General features: G+C 41.7%; 1 protein-coding gene across 1 annotated transcript; it reads left to right on the forward strand.

Annotated features, from left to right (window-relative positions):
- Positions 1–442: 442 nt before the first annotated feature.
- On the forward strand, positions 443–14,045 carry CRABP1 (cellular retinoic acid binding protein 1). Its single transcript, XM_075045576.1, has 4 exons — positions 443–581; positions 1,149–1,327; positions 4,063–4,176; positions 13,716–14,045. The coding sequence occupies exons 1-4, from the start codon at positions 512–514 to the stop codon at positions 13,764–13,766; spliced, it is 414 nt and encodes a 137-aa protein (XP_074901677.1). The 5' UTR covers positions 443–511; the 3' UTR covers positions 13,767–14,045.
- Positions 14,046–21,834: the final 7,789 nt, after the last annotated feature.

Below are 21,834 nucleotides of genomic sequence, written 5' to 3' on the forward strand. Positions count from 1 at the left end.
GGGGGGCCTGTGCACGCAGGGAGCCTGGGGGCGAGGGTGTGATGTATTCCTGTGCCTCGGCCCTGCTGTGGTGGGGGTCAATCCAGCGTGAGCCTGGAGAGGCTGCTCTTACTTGGGTTCTTGGGTTGCCCTCTCCCTTCCCTGCCTGCCTCTGGGCCTTTCATCAAGTCCTCAGTGTCCACCCCAGCTACGGGACAAGGGACTCGCTCCTTCCTGGGAAGCCCCAGGAGGCAGCTGGCGGGCTGCAAGGCAGGGAGTGATGGATGGAGGACTGGAAGGATGGACGGACGGATGGATGGATGGATGGATGGCGGGGCCATGGCTGGCGGGGGGGGGGCCGGCTGCCCGGCGGCGCGGTGCTGGCCCCGGGGGAAGGGGTGGGGGGCCGGGTGGGTGTGACCCGCTCTCCCAGCCGCCGCCGCCGCGGTCCGCCCCCGCTCACAAGGTGCCTGAGCCGGAGAGAGAGCAGCAGCGCCGCGTCCCCACCGCCGTCCGCAGCGCCCGCCCCGCCATGCCCAACTTCGCCGGCACTTGGAAGATGAGGAGCAGCGAGAATTTCGACGAGCTCCTCAAGGCGCTGGGTGAGGCGCTGGGGGGGGGGGGAGGAAGGGAGCCTGGCAGCGGACAGCCCGGGGCTGCGTCCCGCGGGAGAGGGGGGACGCGGCGGGGGCTGCAGCCGGAACCGCGCTCCGGTGCCCGGCTGCCTCTAGGGCCGGGCACCCGGGAGAGCTCCGTGCGCCGACCGCGGGCCGGAGAGCCTCCCGCCGGCGCGGGGGAAAGCTGTGAGCCCTGCCAGGGGAGGGGCGACCGCAGGCACGGCACGGTCAGAGCCTCACCTGCGGACGCCGGTGGTTCTGCCAGGGCGGGGGGGATCCGGGCCGCCGCTGGCCCCGGCGGCTCCTGCCGCGCTCCACCACGGGGATCCTCGCAAGAGCCCGCGTTTGCCGCCGGTGCGGAGCCGGCCGGAGAGCTGCAGCTCCCTACCGCGCCGAGCCTTGCCGTAGGGCTACGCGCGGTGCCCCGGGGCCGCGCCGCCGCCGCGGTGGCCGCCGGCCTCTCGCCTCCCCGCGACCGGCGTGGTGCTGGGCGAGCTCGGCCCGGGGCACGGCTGGCCGCTTCAAGCTCTGCTTCCTCCCCGCTTCGCCCAGGTGTCAACGCCATGCTCAGGAAGGTGGCGGTGGCCGCCGCCTCCAAACCCCACGTGGAGATCCGCCAGGACGGGGACCAGTTCTACATCAAAACTTCCACCACTGTCCGCACCACGGAGATCAACTTCAAAATCGGGGAGAGCTTTGAGGAGGAGACGGTGGATGGACGAAAGTGCAGGGTAGGAGGAGAGCCGAGGCATGTGTGTCTGTGTGTGCGTGCATTACCAAGTTCTTTTCAGATGGGACAGACACATCTACTGCAGGTGTCCCCAGACAGTGGCATTACTGCCCTCCACCCTCTTCTTCCCAGAAACGCTCTTTGGGGGTTCTTGGTGGTCACCGCTCCTCTTGTCCCTCGTCCAACGTTTTCCCTCTTGCAGGGTAAAACTGAAATCTGAAGGCAACAGAGCATGGCAGGTCTCAAAGGCAGAGTTTGAGTACCCACTTGCCGGCTTCTTGGCCGGCAGGGTTTTGTCCAGCTCTTTTTGCTTCTCTCAACCCTGGAGACCTCAGCTGCAATGAAAGCTCTCCCCAGCCTCTGTCCCTGACAGAAACACGGGGAACAGTGGAGCAAGAGACACCTCGAGAGTCAGGATTTAGTGCACAAACCTGACATAACTTTTGTTCCTAAACTGAATCAGCTGAGTTCACAAGCAAGGACTGCAGACTGTTGGTAATTTGGGGCTGAAATCCTCTTTCATGCCCTTGCAAGTGCATGTCTCCAGTTTGCTGATCAGGTAAGTCTTTAACAGTGTAAGGCAGACTTCCAGCGGGTGTTACACCAGCCATAATTACACCATCTCCTCGTGCAGAAGTGCATTAGAGGGCATTCACTGGAGTGTTTTGGGCTTGATTCTGTGTGTGAGCCCCTGCTCCTCGACCTTTGTAACCGCTTCTGTGGCTGTGGAGGGGGCTTTAAATCAGCAGCGTCTGACACCAGCCTCTCTCTGCTGTAGATACGTGGGGTCTGGGGTATTGAAGAACTGGGTTGTAATCATAGCTGTCTTTTGAAAAAAGTTATCAAAGGCATGGGTTCGTTATCCTTTCCTCAGGCACTTTACTGTCACACTTAGAAGTATATATAAAACACTTATAAAAGAAGTATGAATAAAGAGTATCAAGATGTAGTCCCAAATGAGAATACAGTTTTAAAAGTATCCTATGGTGGTGAAATAATCTACTTTCCAAAATATGATCTCTGCTAATTCTTGTGCCAGCTTCTGAGAGCATTTGCACCACTAAAAATTCGGAGCTTACTATCTCCAGTGCAATTGCTGTGAATTTAAATTTATGAAAAAGGGAGGCAGATTCTAGGAGTCAGTGAACATTTAGAACATCCACTTGATCTCTAGGATGAGTTATCATGTATTTAACAGTTTGTTCAGGAAATGTTGCTGGCTTTGTTAATTTATCTTGTTCGGCAAAAGTAGTATGTTAGTGTCTTCATGCATAATGCATATACAATAAATGTGACCCGCTTTCTAGAGGAGGATTTATTGCTGCAGATGGAAAAACAATAATTACAGCTGTAAGCTATGAAAGTTGGAAAAATCTGAAAGAAATGTGTTTTGTGAAGTAGTAAATTTTTTCCATGTGTTGTGAAATTATTTTTAGTCTGCTCCCAGGAATAAGTTGTACTGCAGTGTGTATATAACCAAGATGTGGCCACAGAGCAGAAACTGACAGATAATAAAATAATACTTCAGAATGTAATTTGGAATATCTGGCAAAATTGCTGACTGGCGATAGATTTTTATACACTTTATGGGGTGGAGGGTTTTGTTTTGCCAACTAACTTGATCCATTGTTCGTACAGACAAAGAGCGAGTCACGTAGTTGTACTGCAAGGCATAGCTTCTATAACTGCCATTTGAGATGGCTTGTTGGCTTAAAAACCTTATTGTTTTGAAAAAATATTTATAAAGTAAACAGCTAATTTTAAATCAAAGTCAAGTTTTTTTCCTTTGGAAAGTCTGGGAAGTGTTAACTTGAATTTATGCCTGCATATGCACACACACATGTATATGTATATGATTACAGACTAATGAATATCTCCCATGAGCTAGTTATAAAGCGATTACTTGCACATTCATTACAGGGCATCCTTCTGCACAGCTGTTTCATTGCACTGTAGAATAATAATTCAGTGCTAGAATGAAAAGCAACAGTCGGGGCTTGCCTGTTTGTGAAAGCTAAACAAAATCCTATGGGGTTGTTTTTTTATTTTTCAGTGGTTTCATAGTCGTTACTGAAATGCTTTGAAAAATGCCCAAGGGTATTTCAATCTCCGGATCCACGACCTTAAAAAAGTAACACTAGAAACACTAGAATTCTAACAAAGTTTCTTCAATTTAGTTGTGATTTATTCTAGTTTGTTAGCACAGTAAGTGTTTAATATACAGTTAACTTGGCACGGTGCCATAGAGCATGAAAGGTTTTAAGGGACAAATACTGCATTATTTATGACCACAACATGATACATATGATTCTTGATGCTTTTATGCTAAGGAGACTCTGTACTGATAAATAACATGTCAGATCAAACCACATGTATACAAAGATGCTTGGGAATGTAGACACTACATTATCACATTTTTAAATTATACTTTTCAACATCAAGCATTTTATGAAAACTGGGTGGCTTTTTAATTTGGAAGCAAATGCAGATTTATGCTGAAAAGACACATTTACAATTACTTTTTTATTAATATATACCTATTTCCAAAATGCCCCCTCACACCTTAATTTTGATTTCACCACTTTCCACTGATGTCTTTTTCCCTTTGCCTTTATCTATCTATGTGTTGCTCCTTTACTGCAGCAATTATTCTCACTACTGCTCATTGTTGTCTTTCTGCCTCATGCTGCTGGGGAATATAATTAATGTTATTCCTAATGGTTTTCTTGCCTGCAGAGTTTGGCCACTTGGGAGAATGAAAACAAGATCTATTGCAAACAAACTCTTATTGAGGGAGATGGCCCCAAAACATACTGGACTCGAGAATTAGCTAATGATGAGCTGATTTTGGTAAGAACCTTGCATCCACCCAGTACATGCACCATATTAACAGTTTTTTGTTACCGTGTAGTATGACTTGCTATTTTTTCTTACTTAAGTCCATCTGGAAAACTACCATTTCCATACTCCTCTACAGTACAATTCATACAACACTTTTTTTTCCCTTTTAAATTTTATTTTTAAGAACAAATGAAGATATATGGAGGTTCTCACTTGCATTTTATTGCTCTAACTTTTGCCATACTTTTTCTGGTAGAATAATCACGAGTGGGCCACTTCTGCTCTGTAAGTTCACAACACCACCAAAGAATTTGCTTGATTTATTGCAGGTTTTCTCTGGTGAAAGTGAGATCAAGGCATTTGACCTCATTTCTGGGGAGCCTTCTTTTTTAGGCATGTGCATAATATGTTGCCTCTTATCCATAATCACACGGTGTATAGCAGGAAAGATGTGGCATGTTGTTAGCATGCTGTAATCTCATTCTGGTTTTGAAGAACATATAATTCCTCCCCCATGCCTGCCACCTTCCCCAATTCCTTGATAATCTCTGAATCCAGTTCAGAATCACCTTCCTGACTTTCTCAGAAATACACCGATTTGCACATTTGCTGTCAGCCAACATCCCTTCACTCCTATGCGACCTTCCATATGGCAGCAGGGTTACTGTAGGCATTCTGAGCAGCACCTCTGCAGCTGCCTCACCATTTATGTTGTGAATCATGTGCAGTTTATTTATTTATATTGTACTTATTTCTGTTAGATTTGAGTTTTATTCACTGAATCTTTCCTCAGTAGTCCCTCTACATTAATGAAACAATATCCAGAACTAGATAAAAACATAGTTTCTCTGAGTTACAAGTAGCACAAGTTAGCTTGAGTTTAGAATCATTTTATTGCGTGTTCTTACTAGTGAGTTCCAGATAAATAGTTGATTAGACTGCTACACCTCATCAGTCTGGGCACGGAAGACAGGCTGCTGGAGTGATGGGTAAGAAAACATCAAAGCAGGGAGGTTTTATTTCAAACTATCACACTAGCTAAACCTCTGCACTTTAAAAAACAAACATCCTCCCCAATGTTTCTCTAAAGCAGTTGGAGCTCTGTTTTTAAAATTGCATCTGAAACAAAAACAGGACCCAAGCCTAACCAAGTATAAACAAAAAGCTTTTAAGGTGTTAATATTATTCCAGACATCTTGGAACTGCTCACCCACCCCTTATGAGGAGGTGTATGCTATTAGTGAAATCACACTGGTTTCTATTGAATGAATGCTCCAATTCTGGATAATTTCTTTTGACTCAACCACTGGAATTCTTTATATTATCAAAAAACTTCAGAAGGCAAAGTACTTTGATCTCTGCTTCACATCTTTATATATAATGCAGCAGACAAAATATATTCTTGACTATAAATTTTCCAGATTTCTAACAATACATTTCTGTAGTTTATTATTTAAGCAACAAACTAGTGAGGCAGCTGTTAAACAAAGTGAACTGCTCAAAGCAAAGCAAGAAATCCAGTCATAATACAATTGCCTCCTGCAATCAGCAATGTGAACTTACCCTGCTGGGGGAGAAGAATGAGGTTGGTTAAGAAACCAGAGCGATTCAAAGATTGTAAAGCCATCTAACCTTTTTTCTTGTATAATACAGGCTGTTGAGATTTTCTGAATTAATTATTTTTCAAATTAGGATATAAATTAGAAAAACTATTAAAATATTTCCATTTATAGGAATTCAGACACAACTTTTGGTAAGTTTTTTTACTGGTTAATTTCCTTGCCATTAAAATATACACTTTATTTATAACCTGGATATGTCTAGGTTCAACTTCCAGTCATTACATATCGTGTATTAAAGAACCTAAAAAATTTGTCTAAAGTTTGTTATTGCAAATACTTCTCTTAACAACACTGATCAAGCCACCTCTTGGAAGAACATTCTTGTTGTCAAGCTAAACCATTGGAACACCCTGAGCCCTTCAATATAAAGCAAGCTTTCATTGAATCATTCTTTCAGTGCTTCTATAACCCCCTCCAACTTATCAATTTCCTTTCTAAACTATGAACACCAGAACCACACATACTGTTTTGGTAGCAATCACACTAGCACCTGATATCATGGTGACTTCATCTCCCTACTCTCATCAGAAATTATTCTGATTTATATGCAAAGACTTTGTTAACTCTTCTTTGGGAACTCAAGCTGAGCTGATCATGATCCTGAGTAATTTTCCTGGTTTCTGATTCCCCAGACTGGTCCCCTTCCCCTCTCCTGCAAGTTGGGACTATGTTCATTGGTTGCAATGTACGATTTTACCATGGCTTTATGAAAGCAGAGTGTTTGCTTCCAAGTGATCCAGTTCATTCTCTTGGTCTTTTACTATTTAATATGACATACAGTTCCATTCTCCTACCTCCTTTCTGGAGTATAATGGCCTCTTTTGCTTTATTAAATATTAGGACATTACTTGGTCCTCAGGACAAAGATTTTCAAGCCTCTTGTGACACTCGATGGGACTGAATGTACAAATCTTTTAAATACATGGGTCAACATGTTCAAAATCTTCTGACAATCAACTTAGAATATTTTATCTTATGCTCGGAAATTTTCCTTGGATCTGAGTCTGCAAGCCCCCACTTACATCTTACTTCTTCAAAACTAAGATCACAGTGAGAAGAGATCTTTCTTTGTCTTCTCCTCTCTTTCTTCTTCCATCCTCCTAGCTTTGTTAGGGTTCTTTAGGACCTGAAATTTATTCTCATTCATTTTTGCTGCCCATATCACTTCAAACATTTAACAATTCCCATCATCACACTTCTCAAACCTCCCTACTTACCTAACAAATATTTTCTGGTCCTTTACTCTTTCTGATGTCCTTTGGTAAGCTTTCCCTACTTCCATTCTGGCAGAGCACCTTAAGTAAGCAGAGGGAAACCACATTCTTGTGAACTTCTAGATGTCTGCAGCTGGGAAGCTGTCTTTATGGGGCAGAGCCTGTGATGTAGCAGTTTAGGAACTCTGTAAGGCTGATACTTATTCTCTCAGTCTCTGTTCCTGTTTCTCTGTCCAAGGAAATCTTTCAAGAAATCTTGAGTCTCCTTCTTAGCTATTACATGCATTTGCAGAAGAAATCAAGAAAACTCATACCACATTTGGAAGAAGTTGCAAAAAGGAATCTAAACTGTGTTAGACTGAGGCATGAATGGAAAAAAGGCTTGGGGCAACAGGCAGGGGGTAAGGAATGAGTTTTATTCTGCTAATACTGGCTGCATAAATGTTGGACCCTTGCCACATAATTTTGATCTAATATACTGCATTGCTTAGGCAGTCCATTTGATTATGACATTTTCCTAGTGGAAGGATGTATTCTTCTCCCCAACACAGCATGTTAAATAAAATGTGTTTATTGTCACATACAATTAAAAAAAAATCAGTGTTGAATTGTCATGACTACCACAGAGCTATAATAGAAACCATATTACTGTATAATTATCAATCTTTCTTGCATCCTGGCAGAAGAATTCCTTATGTTCTTCAAAGATATTGCCTTGGAACAATATGATGATCTTCCATGTCACATCATGTCCTCTGGTACTTGCTGGGAACAAACTATTTAGTTAGCAAAGGTTTTCTTTACCTTCAGGTGCAAGTTAAGTTTGCCTTTAGTTCTCCTTGGCTCCTTGCAGCATGGAGAATGAGATTACTCTTATTAGTAGTATAAATAATATTTGGCTCATACAATGGCAGATGTAGGTCTAAAGTCCTGTTAGAAAAAGAATCCTTCCAGCTGAGTAAGGGAAGAAGGACCAAACTCTGCTTTATAAAAAAGGTGCTGTGAATGTGTTAGAACATTGCAACTACTTTCATCAGTGCTATTTATTCTAATCTCATCTGATGCACTTGCTGTGATTTCAGTGCTGCATTTTTACATGGAATATGCAAGCAAGGGAGGGTGAAAAGGATAGATTCCTCTCAAACTCCACATTTGTTTGTCTTGACTGTATCTTTAGATTATATTGTATTGTACTTTAAGACTGTAATGCATACAGAGTCAGAATATCTCTATTTACAACTCCACATTCATAAACTATACTTAGATTAGCACTTGAGTAATCAAGATCAGAATGTAACACAAAAATACATATTTCCTTTACTTGTCTGAAAATTAAGATCTGGGATGAAGTCTATTCAAATATTCTTTTTCTTCCCTTTTATACTCTATAATGTTTTTGCTGTTGCTGTGTGTTTTTGTCAGGGACATTAATGAGCTATCAATCACTTGTGTAAGTCAGAAGAACAAAGGGTCTGCTCTTTACAAAGTTAAAGGATGCTGCTTCCAAACATTAGCTCTTCAAATGAGAAACATTTTTACTCAAACTTCATCTGCATTGCTGCTTTCATGGCTGCTCATGCCTCTATCAATTTTAGTTTAATCTGTAACACACAAATGTTTTAAAGTGGATGATTACTGAAGAGGGGCTTTAAAAACAGCCTCAGACCACATTTTACACAGTTCACGTATCACACAGGGGTTCTCAGAATCAATTATAGCAAGGGTCAAAGATCAGAACATTAGGGGGTTTTCAAGCATGGTTTCTATTCTACATTCCCTCCCCAGAAAAATCATGCTGTAGTTGATTAAAACTGGTCAACTGTGGAGCCTAGATGAGTGAGTGAACATTTTTTAAATTATATTGCTGGCTTCTAAAACTAAACTTAGTAGGTAAGAAGGGTCAATAGAGATTTGGAAGATACTTTGCAGCCAAATGCTGAGATTTGTGATGTGCCTAAGCCTTGTATCAAACAATGTTGAACTACCTAAGTGTTTAACTTTTCTATAGTTTCTGGGGAGTGATCTTAAATCAAATCAGTTATCAAAAGCAGGGTCTACTCATACTGAGGTCAGTGGGGGTTTTGCTACTGACCTCGTTAAAGCAGCCTTGATAAAAGTTCAGAAGCATGTAATAATGCATACATATGTGTTGCATGGACCTAATGCTTTAATTCGCTATTTCTCACAAGCAGATTTACAAGGGCGCTTAGGGATCTGGAGCCCTTGCTCACTAGTACAGCCTGGGTCACATCCCAAACATATCAGCAGAGAAAGAAGCCAAAGCCATGTGCATCTTGGATGCATCTCAGCCTGTATACAGCCTCTTATAATATCAGTTGTAGCTTAGATGTTTGCTGTGTACTGGCTTGCAAGACTACTACTGGGAAATACCATTGCCTCATGTCATGGCATGACTCTGAGGAAACTGTATAATATAGCTGTTCTCAAACACAAATACCAACATTTAGGTACCTTGATAAATGACCTGATTTTGCATGCTCCTGTTGATTGATATCCTGCAGAAAGTGAGGCTGTATATTGGGTGATTTGCTATTAATATCCAAGTTTGAAAATGGGGGCTGCACCTTCTGTGACTATGGCCCCATAAGGATCAACCTCTTTCATAAAACATTATGGGAGTCAGGAGGAGAAAGGAAATATGCAATATGCCTTTACTGTGAAGATTTGTATCTTTATTCTGGATAACATGGAAGTTTCAACGTGGACAAAACCTTTTCTGAGGATTCATTTAAGTAATACCTTCTCTTCTCTGTTTGTTTGCTGATGTATTCTGTCTTCCTTTTGCAAGTTGCCTTTGCAGGTTGGTCAGTCATGAGCAGATAACAGGGGATTTTTGCATACACTGGCAGAAGTGATCTTCCCCAGGTGATTGTTTCAATGACAGTCTTCCTAATTATACTGTGTTCTCCGCTTATCACAAAGGCTCCTCAGCAAATGTTTGTAAAGAAGGCCTTCAAAAAGCAGATTTACTCATACAGTAATATATTACCACCCTGTAATTCTCTGTTAATCTCTAGTGATGTCAGTGGTCATCAGATTTTGAGTGAACTGAAAGAGGTCAATTTATTGGATTATCCCCCTGTGCAGGGCTTTGTTTGCAGTGTGCTTTTGGACTCTTAGCTACAGATTATGACAAGCTAAGCGAAGAAAACAACTCTGTAATTTGCAGTCATTGCACATTTAAAATCCTATTTTAGATTTAGATAGAAGCCTTGCGTTGTAGCATTTTGTAAGATAAGTGGGACCTCTGCAAGCTGATGAGAAGGTGGTGTTTGAAAATCCTGCATCTTATTAGATTTCAATTGCAGTTTGGTAGTGTTGCACTTTTTTTTAGTTGGTCTGGTGAAACTTCACCACCAAATAGCCAGGATTGCTTGCACTCTTTCTTTTTATTAGGAAGTTGTACTCCTTTGGGTCATGGAAATCTTTAAATTATGCTTGTTCAGACAGGAACTATCACTTCTTTCCAAACTAGAATTAGAACCATAGACACTAAACTGCTTTATCCCACCCTTGAACACAATGATTTAAGTGTGAAGGATAGAGGTGTAACAGCCTTTTGATTTGGACCTTACCCTGAGCTTGGGCCCATCTGTACATTAGATGTTTCTGTGAGCAACCCCAAGAAAAGGAATACAGCAAGTTTGACCAAGTTCCTCTTCACTTTGTTTTGCAACATTTAGTGGAGTTTTATCAGCAATGCTACTAAGTTACAATGATAGGGAAACACCTTTTACGTAAGTCCGCCATGACAATCATGACAATCAAAGCCATTTATTTATGTGCTTCAGTATGGAATTAGGTTTTTAATCATCTGAAGGGGTATAAGGTATAAAATCTAAGTGCTAAAAAACACAGCTTGTTCCTGAAACAGGTCAGAGGCCACATAACCTCAGCTGGGTCTTCAAAGAAAGAATGCTTGGCTGTTTGAGAAGTGCCCAGTGGCTACATGGTACTCCACAGTAGTTGTAATTGGGCTTTGCATGAAGTTTATCTCTTTACAATCTAGATTTAAAGATATGATTGTGGTAAATTATAGTGGTTTTCGAAACTGTGAGACTGGTGTGTGGCAGAGAATGACAATCCTCGTGTATAGCAACTGATTAAGACTACTATGTATTTGGGTTCCCCAGGCATGCCCATGTTTTCTGCACTTAATTTTTATCCTGACAGAGCAATTTGAATGCAGTCCTTTGCCTGAGATTTTCAAGAGTACAGAAGTCCAACTGGACCTGGATGTTGGAAGTACAAAACGAACAGCCATTGCGCTTTGTCGCAAGCGTGTCAAGTTGTGACTCTCTGAGTGCACAACAGTCAGTCTGTGTGTACATACAGTGGACTTGCTGCCTCTGCAATGCATTCTGGATGCACCCATACTACTGAGCTTTCCCAGAATGTTACTATTTCTTTTTTCTTCCTCCACAAATCTTTATCTTTATTTTCATACTCCCTCCTGTGGGTCTTGCAAGGAAGTTGCCAGTCAGACTACACTGATGTCTTAGGAGCAAGCTCTGCCCAGGAGTGCAGTCTCAGAACTGGACTCTAGAATTTCAGACACTCAGACCTACAGTGGCACCCTAGGACAGACTTGTGGTATGGATCACATCTATTTCAATCTACTCTTCCCTGCAGTGTTCCCTCTCCGTGCAACTGCTGACCTGTTGTGAGAATAACTGCTGTTGCACAGGTTTAGAGGAAGAAGTTTGTCTCTTAATTTCCCCAAAAGAATAGACATAAATTTACTAGGTAGGTTACAAGAGTTTTGGCAAACTGCTGCTGCTGCAACCTTTCTCATTACAACTGGCTGATGTGGCACCCACTCGCATCACAAGATGTGGCTGCATAGCTGTGTAGCTCCAACTGTGAGACTGGGGCCGCGCCAACTCTTGAAGAACACTACACAAAGACCGTTTTACTATTATGATTTGTGTTGAAATAGCAGGGAGGACCCAAATTTCACTGTGCTTAGCAGTGCCTGAATGTACCATAGAAAGACAATCACTGTGACAGTGACCTTCCAGTCTCCACAGACAACCTCAAGCCCTGGATGGTCTTGACTCCGACTTACTTTCTCTGGCAAAGCTCTTGCCGAAATAATTTTGCCTTTGTGTATAGTTTTGGAAATGTTGAAGGAAGCCATAGTAAGCGTATTCACAGCTGGTGCTGTGGGCAATAGAGAGCTATCTGCATCCTTTAATGTTCATTTTCAGACATTTTCCTGTGTAAGCTAAAAATGTATATGAAGATTGATATGATAAGCTTTTTATATGCATAAAAACAAAGCCTGTATCTCCAAAATACTAACAGACTTTTCTCCTCAATAAAGTGAGCAAAATATAAGCCAGAGTCAGTTTTAAAGCCAAGTCCTTTCAAAGAAGTGTTGGCCAAAACAGGTGTAGAAAGCATTAAAACAAATAAAGTCCAGCTGAGTTTTCATAACACACTGGGGTAGGTATTAATTACATTTTTCAGTGAGACCTTGGCAGTTATTACAGCCAAACTTCCCACCTCACAACTTGTTAGTGGTGAGCTTGAAACTGTCTGTCAATGTAGCTGAACATGAAGGTTTTTTGCAGTCAGTATTTCCTCACTCTTGCACCCATTATTTCCTTCATGTTTAATTGCTTGCTTAGATTTCAGCCTGCCAGACCTGAAATGGCATACAAACACTTTGCGGTTTAGGTGCCTTTCTCAGACAGCTGCCACAGTCACTGTCCTGCCTAAGTGTCCTGATAATATGTACTGCAATATTGCTGTGGTAGAATTGCCTTTTAAGTGCAGAACTACAGAATGATTTAAAAAAACTCAGGCTTTCAGATGCATATCTGAAAACTCTGTTTCAATAGTATAACACCATATAACACCAACTCTAAGTATCTAGAAAATCAAGGTACTCTGAAGTACTGAATCTGGTATAAGAAATGGGATGACAATGGGACATAGTCTGTAGTAAGTCAGTGATTTTGAGACGTGTGGTGATCGAATGTTTGTGAGATCTCACAGATGTTTAGTTATGTGAAATGAGTTTGATCTCCACTACATTTTCCTCTGTTATGTGCCCTCATTTCAGACCCTTACCATAGTTAACAAATTCACCGGTTAAGGTCACAGTGTCCTGAAAGAAGGTTGTGATTGACACTGCCCACATTACAGCTTGGGAGAGAGGGTTTTGGTATCCTAGCATGGTGTGTCAACATCTTGCAGCAGTATTATGTTTACATGTTATAAGTATACATTCTCCTCATCTTCAGCATTGCTCCACTGACTTCATTTGGACTACTCGGATTTATACTTGCAAATATCAAAGAATACCTTTTGAACACGGCATCTGAATTCCACCCTCAGCATTTCAAGTTCAAAGTGCTGCAACTGTTTCTAAATATAACAACAGTACATTCCAAATTCTCTTTCTTTTCTCATGTTTATTTATAAATGCATGCCAAGAAACTACAGAAAAAAGGGAATTTCTGCATCATTTATCATTCTGACAAAATTCATCATGCCTTGGAAAAAAGGTCACTTACATTGCATTCCTCTCCCCAAATGACTCCTTCCTTTACTCTCATCTGTCAAAAGACATAGGAAAATGTACTGCTGTAGAACTAGCTACTATAGTAAAAATAACATTTAAAAATGGTGTTAAATGTTTGCTGGTTCTATCTCTTGTGATTGATTTGTATTTCTTTTCCAGACCTTTGGTGCTGATGATGTTGTGTGCACAAGAATTTATGTAAGAGAGTAAAAAACATCAATTTACTTGTCATCTGGGATGAAGTGGAGAACTGTGAAAATCCCCAGTATAATGAGTATCTGTGTGTGCTGTTACTAATGCGGTGTTGTATGTGACCGTGTGTGTTATATCTGAACACATATCCTCTGTTAAGTGTATTTTGCTTTCATTTTTCATTGCAGACACTATCCCTTCCCACTTTTATGCCATCATTTTTCGTGTCTGCTTTGTATTTTGTAGTTGTCACTTGCTATGGTTTCATCAATTATTAAACTTACTGGGCATAACTCACAGCTGTTTTGGGGTGTTTTTAATAGAAAACCCAGCAGTGCTTTGGTTAGGACTGAAACACTTTTTACTTTCTGTTGAAGTCAGTGTGGAGTTTCACTGCTGTTGGCTAGCACTATGCTGTCAGGGAACACCTCCTGGGGCAACATAAAATGCAGGAGAAAAAGTGAATTGCAAGGCCTTTCACGGAGCTGCAGGCTGCTCTCTCAAACCCAGAGCTCTGCTTCTTTCCTTCTTTCTGTCCTGTCTCCTTGGGAGAGTTGTTGAGGAACAGTTCCTGTATCCTGTGATTGCTGGGACTGTGATTCAGCAGAACCAGAGAAGACAAGGAGAGATCTTTACCCTCTTTCCTGATGTGTCTCTGAAGAATGCCCAAACTTTCCCTGTTGAGATACTCATTATCCAAGTACAAAACCCAGCTGTATCTACAGGACACATAACATTGTGATCATGGCTAATACTTATTGTCATCACACCCAAGCACCTCAGGCCTGATCAGAGAGCTAGCAGAATCTGACAGACTTTACTTGTTTGGGCCTTAAAAAGATAAAGCTGAGGAAAGCTGCTTTTCTCTTACCTTCTCACCTGGGACAGAGAAAACTTCCAATGGCTCAGTGTTACAGCTCTCCCTTTTGGTGACTCAGTATTTCATTCTTTGAACAACTAAGTATTTCACAAACCAGGGCCATAGTTCAAGAATGAAGGAAACACCAAACTTAATGTATTTATTCTGGCTCAGAGTTCTGGCCACAGCACTATCAAGTATTAGATTCAAGCTGAATAGACATTCCTCTAATGAACCAGAAACTTTTCTGTTCTTCAGCCTTGGAAATACCTGGAGATTGAGACTAGAAGCACTAATTTCAGCGCAATATCCAAGCTTGTCTGACCAACTTTCAGCTTTGCAAGAGTAATTTATCTGCTTCATGTCACTCAATCATAGAAGATTTTTAAGAGGTTCAGTGTTAGCAGAATATATGCCCTGTTCACTGGACTGTGCTCAATATTCAGAACGGGAAAATACGTCCAAATCTTGATCATCGTGGGATATCCATGGGAAGCAAATTACTTTGTCTCTTCATCACTCGCATAGCTATGCAGAGAAATCCCCTTTGATAGGATTGTCAAACTGCTATGGAGAAATCAGCCACCTGTTCTATATATTGCAGTGTGAGGTATAGCAGCGCAACAGGAGAGAAACATACGATGTTTTCTGTCTCCTCTGCTCTGACAGGTCACACTTTCTTTCTCTGCCATCAGCAGTCAAGATACAATATTACAGTTGAAAAGGGGGATCTTTTCCTTCCATACTCTAACATTAGGCCAAACCCTGCTTCTAAGACCTTCGTTCAGTTGGTACCAATTAAATACACTGCATGATAGCTCACATTGAAGCATGGGCTGAAATTAGTTTGTTGTGGTTTGGATGCAGCTGAACCTACCCCCCAGTAAGAATGAAACCATGAGTGGGAATGACAGTGATCTATCTTTATTTTCTATCTTCTTTTAAGATTAAAATTAAAATAGTTGGGTGTTTTCTTCCAAACAAATTCCACTTCAGGAGTATCTGGACCTGACTGTAGAATCAGCTGTGCCAAAGGGACTCCATAAAAAGTGCCAGGCTGAGCTAGCTCAAAGCTTCTCAGTGATGCAGACAAAACTGTGTCTTGCCACATCAAGGCTGAGAAGTAAATAGCACTGTGTTGCAGGACATGCTGGCACATGCTATATCCTACAGCAACAGGAGCCCACCAACACTGCAGAGTGCTTTGCCTCCACCTCCCAGAAGGTGGGTGGTGGATGTGGGGGCTGGTACAAGCTGATGAGGCAAGTAGTAGAGCCAAAGCCAGTAAGTAGCAGGGCTGGTTTGCCATTTCAGAAAAATGCTACTCTTAGCAATTATCTTTTCTACTTGTGTCTAAAGTAGTCCTGATGCACTGTTTGTGAGAGTTCAGCAAGGTACCAGTATGAACCTCACATTGGCTAGAGCAAGTGAGTGCATTTAATGGAAGCAGTGATTTCTATGTTTCATTTCTAGGAAGGCTGATGCTAAGTTGTTGTGCTACTCAAGGAAATATCCTTCAGAAAGCTTTCCCATCAACTGGAAAATACCAAGTCAGGTTTCCATCCAGTTGGCAACTACTATCCAAGTAGTCAAGCATGATCTGTGTAACTGTGTTGTAGAGGTTATGATTAAAAACAGGCTCTTAAGATATAAGCTACCCTGCATAACTGGGAACTTTCTTCTTCCAGCATTGAAACTGTTCCCCTAAGCTTCATTTGCAGTCTAGCATGACAGAAGTTCCTTTCTTTAGTAATTTCATTGTAGAAGCTTCACCACTTGATTGACTTTCATGGAGTTACATTAGAGTTACTGGTCCATGGGTAAATTCATATGAACAGAGACTAGAACTGGTCCAGGGTGTTAGTTTTATGGCTCATTGTTGAAACAGTGCAAAGGCCAAATTGCATTTTGTGAGTCCTCCTGGATTTAAAAGCTCTTAAAATGTAGGCACAAAAGGATTTGGAATGATTTTACTGGCCAAAAGCCTTGCAGTTGTCTCCTGCCTTTCTTTTCTTTGCTGAGATTAAGCTCCTTTGGGAACATGGAAGTTGAACAATGCCAGGGTAGCCAACAGAGACAGTTTTATCCACTTTTTGTGTACAAAATCATGAATTCACCCCTCCTCAGATAAGGTGGTGGAAGCAGAGTAGTGTTACTGTAGCTGGTATCCACAAAAACTTAGTCTTACAATGTCTGAATGTTAAACAGTTGTGTAGCAGAATAGGATCCTGAAAGCTTCAGGCAGCCACTCTCTGCACATAGGAGGGAGGGATTTTTATATGCAAAGGTGCCAGGACAATGGAGCACCTAAGGGTTACATAAATGGTTTGTTGATTACTTGATAGCATGTAGATATCTGAAAAGGGCCCCAGGGATTTTATGGATATTGCCTTCCAGATTAAAATCAAAGATGCTCTCTGCATCACTAGGTCTTTTAATCAGGCCTGTGATGGAACAAACAGTAGAGCCAGGGGCAGAGCCTGGCTCACAGTTATGTGTATCAGTGAGCAAGCAGAAACTTCCTTCCCCTCACGCTGCTGTGTTCTAATTAGCACTTTGTCACTTGACCTGGAAGCACTCAGTGGTTGCAAGCATAGATTGGTGACAAACATAGCTCACCTCTGTCTGGATGGCAGCTGACTGACCGCTGTATGCGTAACCACCCACTGCACGCTTGCTGCCTTGCAAGTCTCTGTGCCCAAGAAGCTAGACTTCTGAGGTCTGCCAGTGCTTAATGGTGATGGCCAAATGACTTTCAGGCTTTGCACCTAAAAACTTTCTGACCATATAAGTGAATGCATCAGGGAACTTTTCCCTGTGAGTTTATTACATACTACTATTTATGTTTGAGAGTATTTCTCCACACAAGGCCAGCAGAGTACAGATAGCTAAGAAGGTGAGAAGTCTTCCTCCCTGAAATCTAAAGGCTTTGTCTTGCAGTTGCCTAAAGAGTCCTGCTGGTTGAATGGATACAGTACAAATGAGTATTTAGTTGCCTAAACATAGGTGTCTACAGCTATTTTAGACATCCTATGTATCCAAGAGATCTGCACAAAGCTGGCATATAACACAGGCTGCATGAGATCTGTGCCTTTTTTTGGAGAGACAGCAGCAGACCAGGGACAAAACCTGAGGGCATCGCAACATAGATGGCTGTGATTAGGCAACTGCCTCCCAACCTATGTGCCTGCAGGCTTGGGACCATGCTGTGCACTGCACTCACCACACTGATAACTAACTGCTGCAGCAAGACAAACAAAGGGTTATACAGATCTGCAGCAACTTGGCACTGTGTGTAACATTTCACAAAAACAAAACTTCCCCACGTGAGTGGAAAGCTAGGATACAGCAGCCATATTATCTGCCCTAGGGCAAGAGGAGTTCATTTTAGGATTTTCCTTTGATTTTCCATACTTTGTTCTTATGCTGCTTTCATAAAACATTTATTGTTTTTCTTTTGTCCAGGAAAAATAAACATCCTAACCAGTAAACACATCAGGCAGTGAAGTTGGATCCAAAATAATCTGCTGTGGGAAACCCAAAATATGAAAAAAAAAAAAAACCTCAGCCAGAAATGTGATATTGCATTGAATTGTTCAGTTCACACGCATCTTACCATCAGCTACTATTGTGTGTGAACAGAGCTGTCCCACTGCATGCACTGTATGCCCTCGAGAGCTAGTGCTGCTTTAGCTCAAGTGATCACTTTTGGCACTCAGAGCACAAAGAGATCTATTTCTGCTGACAGGAAGCTACAAATCCCACATGGCTGCAGAATCCAGAGTCTTTGAATCCTGTTAAAATATGTGCTGTCTGAATACTGCCATGTGAGAAGTGGAACAACCTAAGGTGTTCTCTTTGATATTACAGATGGTTGGCTGGCTGGCTAAGGAGAGTGATGAAAAAAATGCTGTTATTAACAGTGGAGGAATAGGTGGGAATAGACAGCATAGGGCTTTCTGCTAATTTCTTCATTTTCAACAGTCCCTACATTGCCTCCCAGAACATGAGGCCAGTTTCAATCAGAAGCAAAAAAACCCCAGGGTTCTTGAAATTTTAGTTCACTCTTACTTGACTCTTGGTGCACTCTGCTAAATCAGAGTGAAGTTCTGAAATTGGGGATTTTGTCTTGTATCTCTCACTGTTTCCACCTGAGGGCCTGCCAGTGATGCTCCACCAACATAATCCGTGGCAGGCACTCAGGTATTTTGCAATATTCCCAGAACAAAGAGGAATCTGGCAGCTAACCTGTTTTACAAGCTTGAGTACATTTTGCAGTTAGAATGTGCTGTATGGTCACACACTGCAACTAGAGAGGACAGTGGTGAGGCTTGAAATGGTTTCTGCAGCAGGCAATACCAATCTTCTACTAGATACTGCTATCTCCCACACAAACCAGCTGCTCACTGAGAGAGGCAGTTCAGCTGCTGAAGCAGAAAGGCGGTGACAGTCTAGGTGACTGACTGAACTACAGATTTCTTAAAAGCCCTGTAGATATGTGTCTGAATGTTAATCTTCACAAGATGTTGAGGTGGAGCTGGTGGACTGATTTAATCATAGGTCCAGTGAGTTCACAGAGTCTTCAAAGGGCTGAAGCTTTCATGTCTAAGTAGCTCCACAGATGGGAGATAAAGGTGCAATTGGAAATCAAGTGATCTTACAGAAACTGTGGATAGGAAAAGCTATAGTGGGTCACTGCAAAGGTCCACTCTCCTCCAGTATCTGGTGCCTAAGACTCTTCCCTGAGACCTCTGTGAGCCTGTATATCCCTTTAGCAGGCTGAAAGACATACAGCTAGTCTGCCTCCAAACCATGCCTTGGAAATCAAGCCTCTATGTGCTTGTGTCCCATTCACCTCAATTTCCTCACCTTTGTGTTCTGCAGGCACAAAAAAAAAAAGGCAGGTCTTTTTACCCCCATCAAGGAGGCAAAGGGACCTGTCACCTTTTCAAATGCATTGAGAATTTTTGGCATCTCAGGTTGGGCTGAGACAGAAAGCATCACTGAAATATACAGCAGTTTTGATGACCAAGGACTTAGGGATTCTACCCACTGAGTAAAAGAAAAAGTTTGCTATCCTTTTGTGTTTAGCTTCTGTTCTGCCCTATGACACAAACCCAGAAAATACACCACAAGATGAGAGTTTATCTTAGTATCTCTGGAGAAAGATCAGTGATTTAAAACAATCTTGATGGAAAGCAATGTTACCAATGTTACTCAGAGACCTCTTGAGCACTAATCTATTGTCCATGTCAATGCTGAGATTCTGATGCTATTAAGAGGTTGCTGATTGCTGAAGCTATTTCTTTCCATTTCTCTTGCTGCAGTTGGGAGATTTTTAAAATGTTCCATATGTGGAAGTTTATGTAAAATTGACACTCTGCCATAACGATGCATAGTGAGTCTGGAACGTCTAAATAAGGATATTAATTTGCATATGATCCTCTGTAGGGTGTGCCAGGACATCAGCAATGACTGCAGTGAGAAATCCGTGTCTGAAGTAAGCACCTAATAACTCTTTCTGCAGGCGTTTTTAACACTGAGCTTATGCAGTCTGTGGCAAGGCTAGAGACTGAGAACATATTGCAGTTATTACAGAGCTTGAAGTCCAAGTTCCTTTTAAGACACGTCACCAGCAATGTGTTTTAATCAGAAATAAATACTTTAGTGAAGTAAATTGGAATCATCTGGACCTGACTGGCATCATATTCTCTCAAGTGTAATTTATTTCCTAATTCCTTTAATGAACTTGATATCCATACTTTGTGATGAACATGAAGAACAGACAGTAAAGATCTGTAATGCTTTCCATTAGCAGAGGTTATACAGAAATGTTGCAGTTGTTGGCTTTGTTGCAGCAACAAAGAGAATCTTCAAAACAGGTCACAGGGCTGCTATAGGAATGGTCAGAATGCTGTAAAAGGACCATTTTCAGGGACAAAGCTTTCCTCCTTGCTATTATTTAAGTAACAGGAGAATGAATTAATTCACTGATTTATGGCCGACATTTCATCCTGCTGGAAAAATATCTAAGAAGATACTCCAGGGCTTGGGGTGGAGGACATCTTGCAATGTTTCTCCTAACCCCATAGCCAGGGTCCCAAGCAGGATGGACACAAAATCATATTTTCAAGAAAAGGAAGAAGGAGGAAAGAAAGGTGTAGTGTGTGTTTGTGTGTGAAATAGCCATCATGTCAGAGTACCTAGTTTTCACACAGCTCTAGTAGTCATAGCTAAAGAGGAACACAGTGCTCTCTTGCCTTTCTTTCAGCTTATTAGAAAGTGACCTGTTTTGTTCAAAAGTTATTCACTTCTATCTGACTGAAAGATAGACAGATGGCATGACTGAAAGACATCACTCCAATCTTGGGAAACCAGGCTCAACTACAATGAGAGATGTACAGCTGACAGTTTTAGTGACAGAAGGGAATACTGTACGCTCCTGCAGGTAGGGTGAACAGTGCTATGAAATGTCCCATTCCATTATTTTCTCAAAGCTTTTTGATTTTACCATGTGGATTGACACTGTGGCACGCAAGATTTTCTGTACAAAACTCAAACAGCTCTTTCCCCTCTCATCACAGATAGTATTCTGTGTGTTATGTCAGTGGGGAACACTCTGCATTGTAGATAAAAGTTAAAAAAAAATAATCTCAAGTATAATACTTGGAACCATAAAAGTATCTCAGAATAAAGCCCTGAATCAGTTCCAAGGTAGGGAGGAGGAGGAGAGAGGGAATTTATAATTTTCTACCATTTTTTTTCTTCTTGATTTTGGCTGAGAAACAGAATTTAAGGAAGAGTTTGAATACTCTGCCATAATTAAAAGCCTGGCAAGAGCTTCTTTGTACGCTTTTTAACTTACATGCATTTGAACAAATTGCTGTATAGCTCCCTAAACTGTTGGACATTTACTCTTGTTAGGGTAAATTGTGGTTACATCTACTTTTGACCCTGATATCTTGTGAAAGAGTAAGTTGCTCTCTACTAAGTTTAAACAATTGCGTGTGCTAAATGGTTGTAATAAGTGCAGTGGCCTGTTAAATTAAGCTTGAATTTATTCAGGATATGTTAATTTTATGAATACTTTTGAATAAGTAATTATCATTGTGCCTGAAGCCTGTCATTTGGATGCTGCAATACTTAGGGTGCCCATTAGCCAGATTTTATCATCGAATAACACAAAGCAAATACAGAAGGAAATTGCTGGGTGAGGAGAAAAAGTTT

Source organism: Buteo buteo, chromosome 13, assembly GCF_964188355.1.
Source record: "Buteo buteo chromosome 13, bButBut1.hap1.1, whole genome shotgun sequence".
Lineage (NCBI taxonomy): Eukaryota > Metazoa > Chordata > Aves > Accipitriformes > Accipitridae > Buteo > Buteo buteo.

What these genes read in the sequence shown, in the direction of transcription:
- CRABP1 (XM_075045576.1), top strand. Translation starts at nt 512, where the DNA reads ATGCCCAACTTCGCCGGCACTTGGAAGATGAGGAGCAGCGAGAATTTC. An exon ending in CGAGCTCCTCAAGGCGCTGG is followed by an intron (nt 582 to 1,148) that starts GTGAGGCGCTGG and finishes CGCTTCGCCCAG; the next exon opens with GTGTCAACGCCATGCTCAGG. An exon ending in CTAATGATGAGCTGATTTTG is followed by an intron (nt 4,177 to 13,715) that starts GTAAGAACCTTG and finishes TTTCTTTTCCAG; the next exon opens with ACCTTTGGTGCTGATGATGT.